The sequence below is a fragment of the Elephantulus edwardii genome, unplaced genomic scaffold (genome assembly GCF_000299155.1).
Source record: "Elephantulus edwardii isolate Elephantulus edwardi_28Jun2011 unplaced genomic scaffold, EleEdw1.0 scaffold00035, whole genome shotgun sequence".
NCBI classification, from domain to species: Eukaryota; Metazoa; Chordata; class Mammalia; order Macroscelidea; family Macroscelididae; genus Elephantulus; species Elephantulus edwardii.
The window spans coordinates 8,727,838-8,748,533 of NW_006399785.1; the positions used below are offsets into that span (position 1 = coordinate 8,727,838).

General features: G+C 43.1%; 2 protein-coding genes across 2 annotated transcripts in view; one reads left to right on the forward strand and one right to left on the reverse strand.

Annotated features, from left to right (window-relative positions):
- Positions 1 to 16,275, forward strand: part of LCORL (ligand dependent nuclear receptor corepressor-like) — a 238,735-nt gene extending 222,460 nt beyond the window's left edge. Inside the window, exon 7 of the mRNA XM_006884514.1 lies at positions 16,095 to 16,275. Coding sequence (XP_006884576.1) covers positions 16,095 to 16,275 — 181 coding nt within the window. The remainder of the gene's footprint in view (positions 1 to 16,094) is intronic.
- Positions 16,276 to 18,868: 2,593 nt separating this feature from the next.
- Positions 18,869 to 20,696, reverse strand: part of NCAPG (non-SMC condensin I complex, subunit G) — a 49,173-nt gene continuing 47,345 nt past the window's right edge. Inside the window, exons 20-21 of the mRNA XM_006884530.1 lie at positions 19,903 to 19,972; positions 18,869 to 18,986 (exon numbers count right to left, since the gene is read on the reverse strand). Coding sequence (XP_006884592.1) covers positions 18,869 to 18,986; positions 19,903 to 19,972 — 188 coding nt within the window. The remainder of the gene's footprint in view (positions 18,987 to 19,902; positions 19,973 to 20,696) is intronic.

Below are 20,696 nucleotides of genomic sequence, written 5' to 3' on the forward strand. Positions count from 1 at the left end.
GTTTAGTTGACTTGTTAAAAAAGTGATTGTAACCCTACACATTATACATCACTAATTTACCTACACACAATTCACCATTGTGGTTATTATGTGCTATTGAGTCTCCTGCAACCCATGGCAACTCTATGTACAGCTTCTCTGAACCCTGCCCTGTCCTGAGCCAGTCTCACTAATTGGAACACATCTACATTGCCCCAGTTACTGTATCAATCCATCTCATCCAGGGTCGCCTGCTCCTGTGCTGTCCCTCCACTCTTCTGAGCATGATGTCCTTCTCCAAGGACTGGTCTCTCCTGGCCACATGCACAAAGTATGTGAGACAGAACTTCAAAATCCTAGCCTCAAAGTCTACCTTAAATATTATACTAAAGTGTGGCAGAGATGATGAATATGGTACAAGATAGGGCAGGGTTCAAACCTTTCTTTGATAGGGTCACTGTGAGTCATACTCGATAGCACCTAACAACAACAAAATAAATACTACTTGTATGTAAGTTCAAAACCTTAGTATATTACTTACATGTATCTTCCTATCCTGTATGTTGTTCATATTATGCATCTGCTTGTATGTGTTGTAAACTCCAAAATACAATGTTGTTATTTTTGCTTTAAAGAGCCAATTCGAGGATTTTTTTTTTAATTTTATGTGCGTGTGTGTGTGTGTGTGTGTGTGTGTGTGTGTGTGTGTACCGTCAAATCGGATCTGACTGGTACAGGAGGAGATTGCCCCTCCTTCTCCAGCAGAGCATCTGGTGGATTTAAACTGTGTACCTCTGGGATTGCAGTGAAGCTTCTTGCCACTAGGCCACCAGAGCTCCCTCAAAGATATTTTTAACATAAGAAAATGTGTTTTTTCCTCTCTCAAATTTATTGTTTCTAGTATTTTTCTGTTGTACAGATCCAAATTTCCATCTAGTATCTGTCATCCTTCTGCTTAAATCACTTAGTGTTTCTTGTTGTATGTGTCTGCTGATTAACTCAGCCTTGTCCTTGTACATCTGACTTTATTTCACCTTTTCTTAAAACTTATTTTTGCATATTATACACATTTTTCTACTGAATTAAAATTTGGCCATTTTTTTTCTCTTAATGATGTGACTCAACTGTGTCCTAGCTTCCATACATTCTGATGAAAAATCTGGTGTCATTCATACCATTGTTCCTTTATATGTGCTATGTCTTTTTTCCTTTGTCTACTTTTAAGATATTTTTTTGTGCTGACAGTTTTCAGCAGTTTAATAAAAAATAGACCTTTACAAAGTCCCTTCATCTTCTTAATGTTTGGAGTGTGTCAGGATTTCAGTTTCATCCTATTTAGGTGGTTTGGCTTTTTTTAGTCATTATTTATTCAAAAAATACATTTCTGTCTTCTTGGATACCATTTACATGCCTTTTGCCTCATGGGTCACATTTTTTTTTCTTTGTTCCATTTTGGATATGGTTTCACTTGGGTATTACTATTTCTGTGTTTTAAATTCTCCATGTTTTTTTCTTGACAATATCTAATCTGCTGTTCATCCCATCCAGCACATTTTTATTTTCATAAATTGTATTTTTACCACCACAAATTAGGACTTCTGCATATTTATCAGGGTTCTCTGATAGCATAGTTCATAAAGAGTTGCTGGGCTGATTCAATGGCTGTGACTCATGGGAGAAAGATACCCATCCCCTCCCACTGGATTTACAGCCCAGAAACTGGCTGGCGGTCAGCTGTGTGTCAGATCCACCTTCACAGCAATGAGTATATCTACTGTATTTCTCATCATCAAGCCCATCACCTTTCCTCAACTTCTGGGACATACAAAGTTTACATAAAAGACTTGTTTTAGCAGCCTGGTCTCTCAATTCTGTCATCAATGTTAATTGTCTATTTCCTGTCATTTTGTCTTCATTGTGTATCATGGTTTTGTGGTTTTTACATGCCTTGTCATTTTGGACTGAATTCCAGACGTGTTTGCGTGCTGTCATCTGTGTGGTGGTGGTATTGTTTATGTCTTCAATATTAGGAGGCTTTGTGCTGGAAGACAGTTAAATTACTCGGAAATATTTAACTTGCTTTTATTAGGCATACCTTCGCCTTACGGACCAATCCATCAGGATGGAGGGTGAAGAGATTGAGATTGTTGACAGCTTTAGTTTGCTTAGCTCCACAGTCAACACTCTTGGCACCAGCAGCCAGGAAATTAAAAGGCACATTGCCATGGGAAAGTCTGCTGTTAGGGACCTCTCCAAAGTACTGAAGAGCAATGGTGTCTCTCTGGAGACTAAGGTGTAGTCTGATACAGGCCATGGTCTTCGCAATCACTTGTTATGCATCAGAAAGCTGGACAGTGACTAGGGAGGACAGAAGGAGAATTGATGCCTTTGAGCTGTGGTGCTGGAGAAGAGTATTAAGTGTACCATGGACTGCCAAGAAAACAAACAGATTCAACCTAGAGAGGGTTAAACCAGGCTGCTCCTTGGAGGCAAGGATTCTGAGGCTCTGTCTAACATACTTTGGACATGTTGTCGGGAGGGATCTGTCCTTAGAGAGGAACATCATGCTTGCGAGGTTGGAGGGCAGGCGCAGGAGGGGTAGGCCCTCTATGAGGTGGATTGATTCAGTGACTAAGGCAATTGGGATGGGTGTATTGGAGACAGTTCAGTGACTGGGGTAATCAGGATGGGTATATTGGAGACAGTGCGATTGGCACAGGACAGAGCAGAGTTTAGGGCTGTTGTACATAGGGTCGCTATGAGTCACAAGCAACTAGATGGCACATGACGACAACAACCACCTTCGCCTTCCGTCTAGGGGAACTCTGGTAAGGAGTTGTTCCAATCCAAAATGCAAGCCATTTGAATCCATTAGCTGCTCTGTGGGAGAAAGATGAGCAACTTCTGCTGTGAAATTCACAGCCTGTGAAAACCTGCTGGAGGGTCAGCTATGACTTGCTTCTGTCTTGATGGCAATGAACAACACTAACAGCAGGGCTTTAGTCTAAGATCGTGATTCTCAGCCAGGGATAATTTTACCTCCTCACCCTCCCAAGGCTACATGGAAGTATCAGGAAATGTTTCTGGTTGTAACAACTGATGACTACTATGAGAATTCCTTGTGGGTAGAGTCCAGCGTTTCTGTTGAACATTCTACAGTGCATACATAGCCTTCTACAGCAAAGAATTATCCAGCCCAAAATGGTAATAAGGCCACAGTTGACAAAACATCTCTACGGCTCATCTGATACCACTAAGGAAAGTGATAACCAGTACACTTCTGAAGGCTCTCCAAACAGTTCCATGTCTTTTTCATGTTGGCTGGTAGAAACAAAATACGTCCAATTGAATATGATGCTCACAAATTATCTTCTAGTCTTTTCCTGTGGTCACAGTCTGGGGAGATATTAAATATAAGCTGTATTTATCTTCAGCTTATTTTTAATATCTCCCCAGACTCTAAAAAAAAAAAAAACCACGGGAGCTCTGGTGTCCTAGTGGCAAGAAGCTGCACTGAAGTCCCAGAGGTATGCGGTTCGAAGCCACCAGATGCTCTGCTGGAGAAGGAGGGGCAATCTCCTGTACCAGTCAGGACTGATTTGACGATACACACCCAAAAAAATAATTAAAAAAAAAAATCCACCACAATGCTGCATCTGCAGACTCAAGGGGAACCTTCAGTAGATCTCTTGAATTTGTTCTCCCTCTTTCTCTCAAGCTCACTGAGAAGCTCTTAACTCTCCCTCAGTTTGCCCCACAAATTGCAGTCCTCTTAATCTTTCTAAATTCTAAACTCTTGTCTCCTCAGGGAAAACTTCAAGCTCTGGAATTCCCTCCCTGTGTTACAGACTTGAAACTGGTAACCAGAGAAAGCGTGGTCAGTTTGTAGGGCTCACTTGTGTTTCCCTTCTTTTGACCATTGATGCTCTTCCTGTCACCCAGACATTAAAAGCTACCTCTCCACTGTCCTTCCCTCCATCCTTAGCGCCTTTTCCCCACCTGTGTCTCCTCCCTCTCGTTCCCTTCAGTTCCTCCCTTCCACTCTTCTTTCTTCCCCCTCCCTCCCTCCCTCCTGCCTTCTCTTTCCTACATGTATCATTTCATATATGTTATTAACCTGGTTCCTGTGGTTCCTTCATAGTCAGAAGCAGCAATACCATAGTCACTCTTTACACAAACATTTACCCAATTTCTACTTTGTGGTGGATATGATTCCAGTACTGGAAGGGAAGTGTGGAACAAGCCCAACAAGAATCTACTCCAGTGTCTGAGTGGGAGATAGAAACAATAAATAGAAGACATGAAGCAGTTTTCAATTCTGTGTTAATGAAATAAGTTTATAGACAGGGCTACTTTTAAGTTTAATATTCAGGAAAATCTTCTAAGGAAAAATAGCATGTCAGATGTGGTAAAAGTTGTCTTTGATATCATTGATGAATCACACTGAATAAAAAGTCCTAAAAAAACAAAACGTAGAATAAGAAGAAAAGAAGACCTGTAACTCAGCCTTGAGAAACTCTTAACATTTACTGCCAGGTAGAGTAAGATGATCTGCCAATACATCACCTTTATTAATTGAAGTGACAGAGAAAGAGAGAAGGAAAGCAAAAACTGTTTTGTTTCAAAGGCTAAGAAGTTGAGTTACAAAATAGGAGGGCTAGATCAGAGTTGAATGTTCCTAAGAGGACAAGAAAATTTAGAAAGAATGGTCACTTATTAAATTTGTCATTGTGAAGTCACTGAACATCAAATATATTTATGGAGTGAGAAGACTAGAGTCCAAATTGGAATTGTTGTTGTTGTTAGGAGCTATTGAGTTGAATGCAACTCATAGTGACCATGTGAACAGATCTGAACCCTCTCCTGTCCTGGGCTATCCTCACACTTCATGACACATTAAAGCCCATTTCAGCAGTTATCACATCAATCCACTTGGTCAAAGGTCTTCCTTTCCTTCACCGACCCTCTGCCTTTCTAAGCATCATGACCCTCTCCAAGGAATAGCCCCTCCTAGCAAAACGCCCAAAGTATGTGAGGTGAAGTTTCAACATTTTTGGCTCCAAAAAGCCTTCTGGCTGTGCTTTTTCCAAAACTCCCCCCGCCCCTTTTCTGGCAGTCCCTGAGATGTTCAGTATGCTTCTCCAACACCACAGCTCAAAGGCGTCTATTCTTCTGTCATCCTTATTCATTGCTCTCAGATGCATAGCAAGTGATCAGAGAGACCATGGCTTGAATCAGATATGCCAAAGTCTTCAAATTGACATCATTACTCCTCAATAATTTGGAAAAGTCCCTAACTGCAGACTTTCCTAGTGCAGTACACCTCCTGATTTCCTGACTGCTGCACCAAGGGTGTTAATTGTGGATCCAAGTAAGAGTCCAAACGGGAATAGGTTCAAGAATAAGAAGGTAAGGAAATGGAGAGTGGGCTTCCTCAAATGGTAACAGTGGAGGATCAAAGCCATCAGAGGGAATGGCTGACAAATCCACCTCTTAACAATCTACCAGATTCTTTACATTCATCACTATCCTATCAAAGGGTCATTTTACAATTGAGATAAACCCTTTCAAAAAAATAGTCAACCAAACCATCTTTTACAGTATTTGCCAAATGGGAGGTAAAAAATGTACTCAAGTTTTAGAACTCCTGGTCACAGTAACAAAACATGCCTAGTCAGCTCTAATAGATCTGATATTTAACCCCCTTTAGCCCAGAGATTAAAAGTTAAACCACTGAGGGAGTTCTGATGGCCTAGTGGCAAGAAGCTACACTGCAATCCCAGAGGTCTGCAGTTCGAATCCACCAGATGCTCTGCTGGAGAAGGAGGGACAATCTCCTCTAGTACCAGTCAGATCTGATCTGATGGTGTACACACACACACACACAAACAAAATAAACCACTGGATTATTATGTGCAAAAAATGTTGGAACAACATTGCAAAAACGCATCATACAGATAGCTGTGACGTTATCCCACTTAGTACCACTGGAAAAACACAGGCACCTTCTGATTTTTTAATTTTAAAAAATTCTTTTTATTTTATATTGGTTTGCATTTAAAATTCTTGTCAGTGTGTTTTGTTTGTATACATTGTGCTTCAATGTGCATCCATTAATGTGTTTCTCTATTCATCTTGTGTTTCATAGCATCGTTCCATACGTTGTGTTTTATAAAATTAATCACCATTAATCCACACCCATCATTGCCCTTTTCAGGTTCCTACCGGATTAATTTCTTCAATTGCTCACTCTGCACACATAACTCTGTGTCCTCAAGATTTCCCCCCTTCTCCCTCAGCCCCCTTCCTTTTTCCCCTTCCCCCTTGGGACTTTTGTATGCATTCTACGGTAATTCCTGTTTTTACCATAATGGTCCTATGCAGTATTTGCCCTTAGGAGATGAGATAGTTATTTCAGCATAACTCTCTCCAGTCTCCCATGTTATATATAGTATTCTTCAAAAGCATTGCTCCTGATTGCTGCATAATACTCAATCGTGTGAATGTATCACACTTTCTCAATCTATTTTTTTGATGGTCATTTGGGCTGTTTCCATGTTCTTGCAATGGTTAATAGCACTGCTATGAACACCAATGTTCAAATCTTGGTTGGAGTCTCAGCTCTATTTTCCTCAGGGTATATTCCTAGCAGTGGAATAGCTGGGTCATATGATTTTTTTTATTATTTTTTTATTATTATTGGGACTACCCTGGTGGTCTAGTGGCAAGAAGCTGCACTGTAATCCCAAAGGCACACGGTTCTAGGCCACCAGCCACTATGCGGGAAAAGGATGAGCAGTCTCTCAAATGATTAACTGCCTCTGAAAACCTGCCGGAGGGTCAGCTGTGTGTAGGTTTGTACTCGATGGTGTACAACAACGACAGTATTAAGTCACTCGCTTATAGAGTGTTAGCAGGCCAAGCATTTTATACATCATCCTAATGCCAGGTGTGTTAACTAGTCAGCTCATTTCATAATCACCCCTTATAAATAGGTGAGCGCTTTCATGATCTTCATTTCTAGGGGTTTTGCTTTCAGTTGATCAGATGTGGGATTTGAACTCAGAACTTAGGCTGCACAACACCTCCTTTTAAGTTTACTGGATTCTTCATAAAGACCCATCTCACATTTTCTCCTCATCCCCCCAGTCTCCTCAAGTCAGCCAGTCTCTCTGTTAATCCTAGATCTGAGTTACTCCTTTTATCACTCAAAGCTTTGATCATTTATTTCTCCTTCCTTCCCCTGCATTCTTTTTTAATTGAAACTGTCAACAACTTCCTCTTTCTTGAATTGACAGTTAATACTCTTGGTACAAGCAGTCAGGCAATGAAGAGACACATCACACTGGGGAAGTCTGCAGTGAAAAAGTCTCTATATTGTTGAGGAGCAATGATGTGAGTTGGAGGATTAAGGTCTTTTCAATCACCTGCTGTGCATCTGAAAGCTAGACAGTGAATAAGGATGAGAGAAAAATTGAAACCTTTGAACTACGGTGTTAGACGAGTACTGAATATGCCATGGACTACCAAAAGAATAAACAGATAAGTCTTGGAGAGAGTGCAACCAGAGTGCTCTTTGGAGGCAAAGATGATAGAGCTTTGTCTCACATACTTTGAGCATGTTGCTAGGAAAACCTATTCCTTGGAAAAGGACATCGTACTTGGATAGGTGGAGGGACAGTGAAGGAGAGGAAGATCCTCACTGGTTGACCCAGCAATGGGCTGTAGAGTATCAGAGATTGTAAGATGGCACAGGATAGGACAAGGTCCCAATCTGTTGTTCATTCGATCACTGTGAGTCCTACTTCACTAGGTAGCACCTAACCAGTCCCCAGGGAGTTGCCATGCAAACTTCAAGACAGCAGCCGCTGGCACTTGAAACTCAGGAGAAAATAGGCCTCGTCTTCCTGTTTGACGTACAGCCTTGGGAACCACTTGGAGGGTTGGCTGTGGGTAGACTCCAGCCCGACAGCAATGAAGTTTTAGTCACACCACCAGCTAGTTCATCTGCACAAGCTGCTGACTTCTTTCTCCATTTGAAAAGATGAACCTGAGTTTCCTAAAACTCTTCCAGGAGTTCAAGAGCACAGCTGTGCCATGTTGTTGTTTCTTTAGCTGAAGGAGATGTGCATTCGGTGCTGCTTTAAATAAATGCTGTGATTTGGAAATTCCTGCTGTGCAGCTCTCTCCCCTAGGGCCCATGGCTCCCAGCCCACAAGGAGAGCTTTGTCCATAAAATCTGTGCACCACTTTTCCATTCCCTTCATATACATGTATGTGGAGAAATGGATGGGGGTTACTGTGAAGACGGAGTCATGATTATCAAACGCACAGATGGATTCTGCTACCTCTGATGGGTGTCATCGAGTCTCCCTCAACTCACCATCCCCAAGTACGCCGATACTGCCTGATTCCACGCCCCCTACAGGAAAGGAGCTCTCATGGTTCAGGGGGACCAGGTTCGAAGCACACTGCAGGAGGAAGCTGAGGCATCTCCAGTTAAGATATGGAGCCTCCGAAAACCAATGAAGGGTTACCAGTGAAGGTGGCCAGTAAGGTCAGAAGCAACTAGACAGCTTGGTTTACTGAGTCATAAGACGTGGCCCCCAAAGTACCACTTTTTGTGTTGTGTGAACTTCAGTTAACTACTTTGAACACTAGCGGATAATTATTGGGACTTAGAGAAATCTAAGAAGCTCAGCCCAGGACCTATTTTCACATCTGTCTGTATTATGCCAAAATTCACAGTTTTCTGCAACAAGGTTCACAGATAAGAGAGCTTACCAGATGGCAAAACAGAGCCATCGAACCAAATCCTCTCTGGTCAAGGAAAGTAAGTGTAAAAGAACTAGTTTTGAAATACTGTTTAAAATTAAGAATCCCAATAATCATTAAGTCACCAATGAAAGTGTGACTTTCTCTACAATGATGGTATTCTTTTTCGTCTTCAGCAGTTCACCCAGCGAGTGTTGACACTTTGGTTCTGAGTGGGGGCGGGGGGAAGAGTGAATTTCTGTGCCCCTCACGAGATGTCCTCATTGACGCCTTCCCAATGCCCACCTCTCCACGGGCATCCTGGGCATGCAGGTGGGCAGCCTCCCTGGCACCATCAAGTTGACTGTGACTCGAGATCCTGCAGCAACACGAGGAGACATGGCCTGGCCTGGCCATCCCCACCGTGGTCATCAGTGTCCTTGAGGACCAGCCTGCACGACTGGTCTGTCCTGACACAGCATGGGAGATGAATTCTCAGCACCCCTGCTTCGATGGAGCCTTGTGGCTCCACTCCTTCCAAGGCCGATGTGCTGATTACTCCATCCGTCCATGGTCTATTCCACGTTCTTTTCCAGAACCACAGTTAGGAGGCTTCTGTTCTTCAGTATTCCAGATGTTCACACGCACACAAGGATGTCACCCTGTGCCTGTTGGAACAGACTCCCAGCCAAGCTGCCAGCGGGTTTTCACAGGCAGTGAGTGGGTCGCACGGCAGGAGCTGCCCACCTTCCTCCCACGGGGCAGCCGCTGGGTTGGCAGTGCAGCCGCTTGGCATGAAGAAGCCTCTGGAGCTGCGCACGGGAGGACCAAGCTATGAAGCTGCTAAATTACTGAAAACCCCCTGGATGATGCTACAAGCCTGCCTTCCTGGGGCTCGGCCTTCCTCTACCACTTAGGATGCTGTTTGACAGAAAGGGAGGCTCTGTTCTCAGTACCGCACCTCTCCCTGAATACTGTCACCGAGATAGGCATTAACAGCCAGAAGCCACCCCCACACCTCAACGGGAGCCAGCAGCAGTGTATTTTTCACATGGGATGGCTGGTGGGGCTGAACTGCTGACCTTTTCATTAACCCCTGCACCACTGGGGGTCCTACGTCAATACCACACAGCTCTGTGTATAGATTGCTCCTTAGAGATTTTAAATATTATTTGCTCACATATCCTCTGAAGGAGGAAAGCAGGGAGATAACTATTATAGATAAGTACGGATGAGGTGCTAGAGTTGCTTGTCTAAGGTTGTAAGACTGGTTAATACTGTCAGAATTGGAGCCCAGGTATCTTAGCGCATCTCTCCTCTCTAGAGTTTTGTTACAACTTCTGTTACAGATAGAAGCCCTTTGGGCACATTTTGACTTTGTGATGATGACTTGTTGGCTCATAGCCACCCTATGAGCTGACCCGAACCCCGTCCTCTCCTGCACCATCCTTCCCACCTCTGATCTGCTGAGCCCACGGCTGCAGCCCCCGAGTCAGCCCACCTCGATGATGGTCTTTGCCTCACTGACCGTCACCTTTCCAAGCACGTTGTCTTTTTCCAACGACTGACCTCTCCCAACAACACACCCCAAGTATGTGAGATGAAGTTTCCTCATCCTCGCCTCTGTGGAGCCCCCGTGATAGAAAACAGAGAAACCATGAAATATAGACTGATATTTTGACTATGTAAAGTTTAGAATGGATTCCATTTGTGGTAACAAAAATCGCCCTAATACAATACAGAGAGGAAGGAGGAGTGTCAAAATTAAGGTGTAATTGTTTTTAACAACATATCACTAAGGAAAAGACATATCCACCCCACCAGCAAAAGACACAACAGGAAATAAAAATGGCTTCTGAAACATGTAAATGCTCTTCACAAAATAAATTGAGATTAAAATGATGGCGTTCTACTTGATAATCTACCTAATTTTCTGTGATCCCACTGTTTTATTCAATGGGTAAAATTGTGAAGAAAAAAAAAATCCCATCATTCTTGGTCAAAGAATAGATGAGTACACTCTACGGAGGATATGTTGGTAATTAAAACGTTTCAAAGCATGTTGCCTTTGACCCTGCTATTCCACTCCTAGGGACCAGCTCTCCAGGTAGATGTCCTTGAATATACATTACAGAAGCTGGTGGATTCGAACTGCATCCCTTCAGGATTGCAGTGCAGCTTCTTACCACTAGGGCACCAGATACACATATATGTACACAACATCTGGAAGAGTAAGGATGAGAGAAGAAGCATTCATGTCTTTGAACTCTGGTGTTGCCAAAGAGTTCTGAAAAGCCCACGGGCTGCCAAAAGAACAAACATTATGTCTTGGAGAAGGCGCAGCCAGAGTGCTCCTTGGAGGCAAAGACGGTGAAGATTTGTCTCATACTTTGAGCATATTGTTAGGTGGGGTTATTGCTTGGAAAGTGGAAACGTGGAGGGTCCATAAAAGAGAAGAAGACTGTCAATGAGACCTGTTTATTCTTCGGCAGTCTAGACTTGGTGCTCTTCTCCAACACCACAACTCATGGTCGAGTGCTGGATATAGCAGATGATCAACGAAAAGCCCATGGCCTGAATCAGACGCACTTTAGTCTCCAAATTGTTGTCATTGTTCCTCCGTACTTTGGAGCGGTCCCTGACGGCGGACTTTCCCATTGCAATATGTCTCCTGATGGCCTCACTGCTGGTACCAAGAGTGTTGATTGTGGATGTGTAAGATGAAGTCCTTGGACAAGTGTCAGTCTTTTTTTCCCCAACATGATCTTGCTTATAAGTCCAGTGGTGAAGATTTCTGTCTTGACGCTGTAATCCGTATTGAAGTCCTTACTCTTTCTGCAGTAAATGTTTCACGTCGCCCTCCCTGCCAGCAATCTAAAGCAAGCTCGTGTCCTCTGTGCAACAACAGGTTGTTGAGGAGTCTCCCACCGAGCTGAGGCTGCATTCTTACAGTTTCTAGCAAACACATTTTTGTAATACTGTGATTTAATTGGTGATATAATTGAAAAGTGTGTCCACTTTAATAAGTCCTAGAAAACTGCTTTAATAAGTAACTGCATTTGATAAAGGTTCTTAGAATGTTCCAGAAGCATCTGGCTTTAGGACACAGGAAACAAGTTTATGTGTGCCTTAGTTCCACTGTCTCTTAAAAAAACCAACCAAAAATATCCCTTGTGCATTGAACTTTCAACATCTCTGGCTAAGGCATCTCATAGAATGACTTTTTAAATTTATACTCGTTTATTTACAAAATTAGAATACATTGTTTTTCAGGCAGGATTCTTCCAGTTTCTCTCTCACACACCCCAAATCATATTGTACAACCCCGTGATCCCCCTTACCCCTGCACATCCTCATCCCTCTGTTCCACCAGTCTCCACCCCCCTTGGATCCTTATACTCATTCTACAGTGGTGGTTTTATACACTATTTGTCCTTGTGGGACTGAGTGAGTTCACTCAGCAGTCCCTCCCAAGTTAGGTAATAATTTACAAAATCATTGCTGCTGCGTGCTGTATAGTATTTATTCCATTGTGTGAATGCACCACACTTCTTCATCCATCCTATTGTGGTTGGACATCTGGGCTGTTTCCATGTTCTTGTGATAGTGAATCATGCTGTTATGAACATTGGTGTACAAGTCTCCATTTGTGCCTCAGTTCTCATTTTCTCATGGAATAGCTGGGTCATATGGAATTCCACAGGATGACTTCTATTCACAGCACGGTGTAGATCAGTAGTTTACTGGTGCCCACATGGCAGTTGGTACACCCACTCGGTTTTTTATCGTATACACAATGGTGGCTTGTGGTGGTGCGCCATCGGGTCGGAACCCACCCACAGCTGACCCTCTAGCGGGTCTTTAGAGGCTGTCAAGCACGTGGGTGGAGACTGCCCCTCTTACTCTCGTAGAGCAGCTAGTGGATTCAAACTGTGTGACTTCAGGTTGGCAGCACAGTTCCTTACCACTAGGCCACCAGCGCACTCTCCACAGTGACTTGTTATGTGCCGTCAAGTTGCCTGCAACTCATAGCGACCCTGTGCTCTGGAGACTGACCTATCCTAAGCCAGAACCACTAACTCTGACACATCAATCCCCAGTTACAGTATCAATCCAACTCATCCAGGGTCTTCGTCTCCTGAACTGTCCCTCCACCTTTCCAAGCATGATGTCCTTCTCCAAGGACCAATCTCTCCTGGACACATGCCCAAAGTATGTGAGATGGAGCTTCAAAATCCTAGCCTCCACAGAGAGACTTGGTTTCACCCTCTCCAAGACAGACCTATTTTCTTGGTGGTCCATGTTATGTTCAAGACTCTTCAGCACCACAACTCAAGGGCTTCAGTTCTTCTATCAACCATCCTTGGTCATTATCCTCTAATGCATAGCAAGTCATTGCAAAGACTTGGCCTCGATCAGGTGCACATTAGTCTCAGACTGACATCGTTGCTTCCCAGTACTCTGGAGAGGCTCCTCACAGCAGATTTACCTAATGCAATTCACCTTGTGATTTCCTGAGTGCTGGTGTCCAGTGTTGATTGTGGAGCCAGCAAACTGTAACTGTTAACAACTTCAATCTCCTCTCCAACCATTGTGGTGCTGCCAATTGGCCCGGTGGTGAGAATCTTTGTTTTCTTGATGTTGAGCTTCAATTCATACTGAAGACTACAGTCCTCGACCTTTTGCAGCAAGCACTTCAGATCCTCCTCAGTTTCAGCAAGCAAGGTTGTGTCATCTGCATAGCATAGGTTGTTGATGAGTTTTCCTCTAATCCCAATGCCACATTCCTCCTTATAAAGCCCTGCTTCCAAAATTATCTATTTTGCATATAGATTGAAAAGACAGGTTGCATCCCTGATGCACTCCTTTCAGTGTTTTTCTACTCTATTCTGAAGACTGCCTCCTGGTCCAAGTATAGGTTTCACAATCAAGTGTTCTTGGATTCCCATTCTCAAGATTAACCACAAACTGCTGTGATCTACATGGTAAGGAAACGCACTGCCAACACAAAGATAGAGGAAGAAAAACAATAACTGTGTTGTCAGAGCTTTCCAAATTGAGGACCAAGTCGTGAAGCCCCCAAGGACATCAGTGTCATAACTGCAAACAATCGCCCGACCCCCAGCCCCCAGTCAGTTGAGCTTTCTAACATGAATAGAACTGTTACTGTTGTGCATTATTGGATCTCTGTCCACAAGTTACACACCAAGCTGTGGCTGGCCGGCTTAATCTAGATTCACTGGTTTTCATCAAACACATTTGGGTTTTAGGTTGTTTTTGGGGTTTTTTAGATGTCTAAGTGATTAATTTGCTATTTTTGATAAGGAATCTTTGCATCGTGTCACTCTACCTAAGATCTGTATGAACCGAAGCCATGCCTTTCAGCGGAACTGGCCCCGTTTGCCTGGGAACCAAGTGAGGACATGGTGGCTGTTAAAATACAGCCCACCACGTTGTCGGTTTCTGAATGGCAAATGAGTCAGTTGGTTGTGGTGCTGCCAGAAGGATCTTGAAAAATCTAAACTCATTTAAATACCAAATACCTTACTTCATCATTGATGTAGAAATAAGATTTGTTGGAGGGCTTCAGTTAGAGAAAGCATACGGTTAATCTCGTCTAACGAGACTAATCTGTTGTGTGTCAGATAAACTTGTATCTGTTGTTATTGTTATGTGAACCCTATGTACAGCAGCCCTAAACCATGCTCTATCCTGTGCCAATCTTATTGTCTCTGACACACCTACTCCTGTTACCTAGAAAACTATTAAACAGTTCATGGACAGAGTTCACATTTGAGGATGTGGATTAACTATCAAATATTTAAGACACACAATTGTGTATGCAGGAAGACAAGCTTCCTGCCCAGTGGACTCAACAGTGGGACAGTCCAGAGTAGCATTACTGTCCATACAGTCTTCCTTGAGCTGACACAGTATATTCCACCCTGTACTTGTCTCCAGAGGTGAGACCATTGGCACGCTTTCCTCAACACACGTTTAGCAGATCCTATCATGTGTGAACCAACAGCAGACAACCCAGGATAGTGTTCAGTTGAGTGCAGGGAGTTTGAGTACTAAACAGGAATTAGAAGACCAAAACTTCATTGAGTTCCCTCAATTGTGTGACCTGGGTCAGGCTTGAAGCATGGATTGGCTAATCAGTAGCGGGCAAGGCTTTCTGGGTGAGCAGAAGCCTCGTGAAGGAATGGAAAATGAATTTACATAGCAAGGTGTAGTCGGACCCAGAACAGAGGGCGTGTTAGGAAGGAAGCATGACTGGACACCTGCCCAGCCCAAAGTGAATCCAAGAACAAGCCACAAACGTTTGCCTCAATACAGAGATCATTAGATTCCAGCAACAATACCCTGTGAATTTGCTCCTCAGATAAACTGGCTAGCAAACTGGACAATCAAAATGGGTTTTTTCACCATCCAGACAGGGCTGCACTTTTACTCCTGGGGACTTTCAATAATTTCATCAGAAAGCACGTTGATGAAGGGAAGTGGCGGGGCCGTGGAGAACAGATCTGTGCTTGACTTCTAGACCCTGGTACGAGTACTTGTCTCTGAATCTCCCATTTTTTAGCAGGTATTGGGATAAGTTAATCAACTTGTACTTGGTTGTAAAATTTAAATGAGGTAAGTTTCCAAGTATCACAATAATGCTCATTCCATTTTCCACCATCCAAGTGGCCCTGGGTCTGGTAGATTAAAGACCTGTGACAGGGTCGAATCCTGCCAGGCTGGGTCTGGTGGATTAAAGGACCTGTGACAGGGTCGAATCCTGCCAGGCTGAGGGAATAAGGAAGGTGCTTTCCGAGGTACAGACAGGTCTTGAGTTACAACCAACACCTACTGCAAAGTGTTTCTAAATCTAAATTGATAAGCTGGAACAAGTGCACATGAGTCTTACTTCACTTTAGTGCAAGAAAAGGTTTGAAGATTTTTCTGAAATTTAAAAGCTGCACACACACAAAAAAAGCTGCACACACTGAGGTGATGGTGATGGTGTAGAAATGTTTTGGGAGTCGAGAGTGACTGAATCTTTTCAAAGTGAGGGCACGTTTACCTAACAAAGGGAAAGCAGGAGTCGTCCATAAGCCCAGTGTTTCTGAGTTGTCCATTTACTACTGGAATGCAAGGAAGTCTTGTCTAGTCAGCATCCAGCAAGCCCTCTGAAGCTCTGGCTTGCACGTGCCATTGTACCCTTTACTCAGTTCAGAAACTGGAAAAAAACATTTACTTTCAGGATAACTGTGCTCTGAAGGTCCAAACAGTAAAACGACTGTGTTTTCTTTTAGACAGTTGATGCCTCTGCTATGGAAAGTAAATCTAAAATGCCTTACGACTTTTTTTTCCAGCATGCTACCAATGAGAACTGATGAGAAACTGAATGTGTCTGATGGGAGTGCAACGAGCTGCCCTTTGAGCCCCACTAAGATGTGCCTTAACCGTCCCGTTGAATGGAGTCTGAATTTGACAACGTCATCGCTAGCAAGCTGTACAGTTCCTAACCAAAATCTCCCGAGCGAAGAGAAATAGAGGGCAGACCTTCTCGCACTTTCTTCATTTTGTATGTCTGTTCTTTCCGCTGAACAATAAGCGTTTATCAGTGGAACTTGAAATATTTCTAGTCCTGTGACTTGTCTATATGGAATCATTAGCATTAATAATTTGGATTCTATTTTTTGTATACGTTTTTTCTACATCATGTTTTGCACCAGACCATTGTGGAATTTTGCAGTGCAAATGGATTTTGATGTTCCTCTTTTTAATGGTATTTTGTGAGTTTTGTATGCCCTGAGTTTAAATACATAATTGTCCTGTTTTATTTCCGTGCACAAAGTTTTAATATATAATGCATTATGTGACTTAGAATGCTAGTATTGTAAAGATTTGTGGTGACGGCCTAACCGATGAACAGCTGTGTAGCAGGTGGATACCAACTACCTCGAACCAAATTGGTCAAAGGCAAAGGTGTCTCTTGGAAGTGTGTCTCTCTCGAAGTTATATATGTATAGAAACTGAGCACAGTTCCTCACCCGACAGCATGTTTCCATTTCGAGGAGAACCTGAGCGCGCTCTCCTCTACCTGTCAACTTCCCAAGTCTGTGGGCCACAGAAGCCATGGCACATTCGCATGTTTACTCTTCAGCAAATCTGTGCCTCCACAGCTTGCACTGGCTTTGAGGTTTTTTGTAAATTACCAGTTTTGAATGAAAAACCCCAGTACGTGGACTTTCCATCCATTGGTTTTCGTTTATAGCGTTTTAGACATTTATGTTACAGTTGAGAGGAATGTCTTTTAAAAGCAGGATTACTTCTCTTCAATCCTCAGAGTGCAAAGCACCGCTTTGGTGCTGGCTGCGTGCCTGCGTCGACCGGTATGAAGAATACTGAAGGTTTGGGTCGGTTTTCCCACCCAGAAGCAAGCTCTGGCGTGGTGCTCACGTCAAGTCTGTCGGACATGGCTTCTGGCCTGGCCGGGGCACACATTAGATTTAGCTTGTTGTTTCTAAAGACTTTTCCTTAAAGCATATTTTGTGTTCCTCCCTACTGCCTAAGAATGCTTTATAAAAAAAAACCACGACAGGAATAAAAAGAAGACCTGCACCAGGACTAGAAAGCACAGGAAGACACGGAGCCGACAGTGAAGACCAAGCATGCGCGGCACTGTTCTGTGCCGTCGTCATGCCCGCCTGTTCCTTACCCGGCGTGCTTGCTTCGAACTTTCTGCCTTTTCCACAAAGTTCCAAGTTCTGGAGAGCACCTGTCTGGATGTACCACAGCAATCTGCTTCTAAAAGCCAATGCTCGTAACCGGCGCCAGCTTACATCTCATGAAAACAAATGGCCTCTGAGAAAGTAAATCTTAAAAAGCACAATTATTCTTAGACTAGATCTATATTAGGGCGTATTTTTTATTGCAAATAATAAAGAGAAAAGGTAATTACTGGATGGTTAACAGTAAGTGTGTTGTTGGTTTTTGGGGTGCTGCAGGAGGACTAATTTCACATAAGCTTCCTAAACCAGACAAGTGCCTATTTCAAAAGATGACAAATACAACTGACACAGAAAAAATAGTACTCGTAAATCAGACTATAAAGAGGACTTTCAGTCATGTTCCATCCCATCCATGTTACTTGTATTTAGAAAAGATCAATTTTTATCATTTTATTATGCCAGAGCCCACTAACTGATGCCTAGCTATGTAGACACTCGTGGGGACAGCAGCCCACGAGGACTGCACAGAAACTCCCTTCTTGGAAGGTAGTTCATCAGCCAGGACCCCAGGCCGTCAAAGCATCACACTAGCAGAGCGAAGGATCCTTACTTGGGTTCCTTACACTGGTTCTAGTTAATAATGTTCAAAATCTTCCAGGTTTTCTAGAGAACTAGAAAGGCACCAAAGAATCATCTGATCCAAGCCCTTCACCTTAAGAGATGAAAACATAAATACATTGGGAAGGCACACGGCGCATTTCGAAGGAGCAGGACGGTTTCCCATTTTCTCACCCGTGTATGCAGCAACAAGCTGGGACCCAAACACAGGCCATGGGAGCAGGGCCAGAAGCCAGGCCTCTCAACAATAATGTAGGTTAGCCATTGCCCAGGGGACAAAAAAACCTGAGCTCAAACAGTCATGAATTAAATGTATCCAGAATTTTCTAGAAATACTTCCTACTTCCCCATGCCATTAAGAAGGTCCCCCCACCCCACTCCACTGGAATTCTTTCACTCTTCCTGGGCAGTTTGTGACATGTCATTTTAAACTGTGTCATGTTTGTCTGTTGGATCTGCCTCTTCTCAAACACAAGGTACTGTTCTATTGTACCTGAAAGTTCTCCAAAACACCAAGATTTGAACCGTAAAGACTCTCTCTCTCACACACGCGTACAGAGACATGCACACATACACGAAGTCAGCCCCTGACGACACAGGCCTTGCTTATGGCAGACACACAGAGGGACGGACACTGTCCTGACGCTGCAGTGTAGGCAAAGGCCATGTGGAGCCGCAGAGTCTTAGAAAGCCAGGCGGTTTGTTCTGATTCTAACACAGGGGTGACTTTATTAAAAAGCAGAGACTGGACATCAGATTCGAGAACCTTCTGAAACGCCCACCAGCATCTCCTCTCAACAGCTCTCGTCGGTGAGGATCTGGGCGAGGTTCACCTTGCTCTTCTCCAGCGCGGCCGTCTTGGCGCGTCTCGGCAGCCTCACCCTCATTTCTGACTCCGGAGCTTCACCGTCACTACGCAGATGTTAAACACACCAATTCAGATACAAGCCTTCAAAAGACAGCTTCCTTCTCTTTGGTTCTGACTGGTATTTATCAGTGTGTATCTGACAACCTGATTCACTAATTAAGAATTAAAGCCAAAAAGGAAAAAAGAAACATCATCCCACTGGCTGGGATCTTGCAACATGAATTTTGGAAAACCTAACCAATTTGTGAAAATTGGGATGGGACCTGGTATTATGCAGAAAAAATTAAAGCCAAACTTTAGGAATGGAACTTGTAAACAAAGGCCATTAACATCTATACAAGAGTATTTTTTGAAAGTCAAGAAGTGAGGAAAAATGTTTTTCTTGATAGAGTCAATAAATTCCTAAAGCACTGGGTGTAGCACATTTTCCTTAAGGGTCATTTATATTTAATCAAGTTATACTGAAAACACATACACTACAATTGTACGTATGAGTAAATAAAGACAGCTAGCAACATTTCACTTCCAACTTTGGCTTAACCAGCGGAAACTAAAAAACACTCTCCCACGTAAAATAATAATGCACACAAGTTACAGGCAGAATTATCCTATCCCTGTAAATGTAGAGAAGCCAAATTTTGTCTAAATCTCAAAAGTGTGCTAATTCTAGATCAAGCTGAAAGTCATATAGCTGGATGTGACTAGAAAAAACACGTGGAAATATGAATGACAGAGAAAATACACTTCAAGAAAACCACCAGGTCCAAGGTCAAGCCAACCATGGCAGCACCCTGCTGGTGGAACTCTACTCAAGAGAGTTATTTCTACTTCACACTTGTTAGAGCCTGAGTTTCTCTCACTAACAGGCAATTAAACAAAAAAGAAAAAGCCGTTTTCTCTACTTGCAGACATCTGAAAAGAGAAAGAGCCCTCTCTAGACTGCAAACACGCACGGCTTACCTGTCAGAGTCAGTCTTGGCTGTAGGGCGCCTTCTGCTCGCCCTCACCGACGCTGTAACTCTTCTACGTCCTTGAAGAAAGAATGACACACGATCCATCTTTATGATATTGCTTGTTTTTAATCTAGAGTATGTGCTATCAAAACCCCTTCTTTCCACTCTTTAACACATTCCGTCAGATTTCCAAACGCCACAATGCGCATACTCAACCCCACAAAGCAAAGAAACCCAAGAAACAATTGATTTTCATTTCTCTTGTAAATCCTGACAGGTTTGAGCAAAGAAAAAAAAAAGGAAATGATGAGCAACTTACAGCATAAGGTATTTGGGGAAAGAAAGATGGAAAATATGCTTTAGAAACAAAATGGCTTTCTGTGGTTTAACAAGGTATGGAAAGAAAGGAAAGAAAATGGAAAGAGGGGGGTAAAAAAGCTATGTTAGGGCCATAAACCCATCCAGGAAAAGTAGAGCTTTAACCAATAAGGTAGCGCTGCTGGTGAAATATTCAAACATAGGCACAGCCAGTCCAAATACGAACTGTAAGATATATTCACCTGTAAAAGCAAGAACCTCTAACTGGAGATTGGGAATCGTGAACATTCGACTTACTAAAAAACAAAGTTAAGAAATGGGAATAATTGTGTCTGCCTCGTGCTGCCCCTCATCCCAGATAAACAATGTACGCAGCATGTGTACATGAAGTCGGGCCATTTTTCTAAGAGTGGAATTCTCATGGTTCATTATCCCACTAAAAACAATCTGATGAAAATCAAGTGGTTCAGTATAACTTGGGGG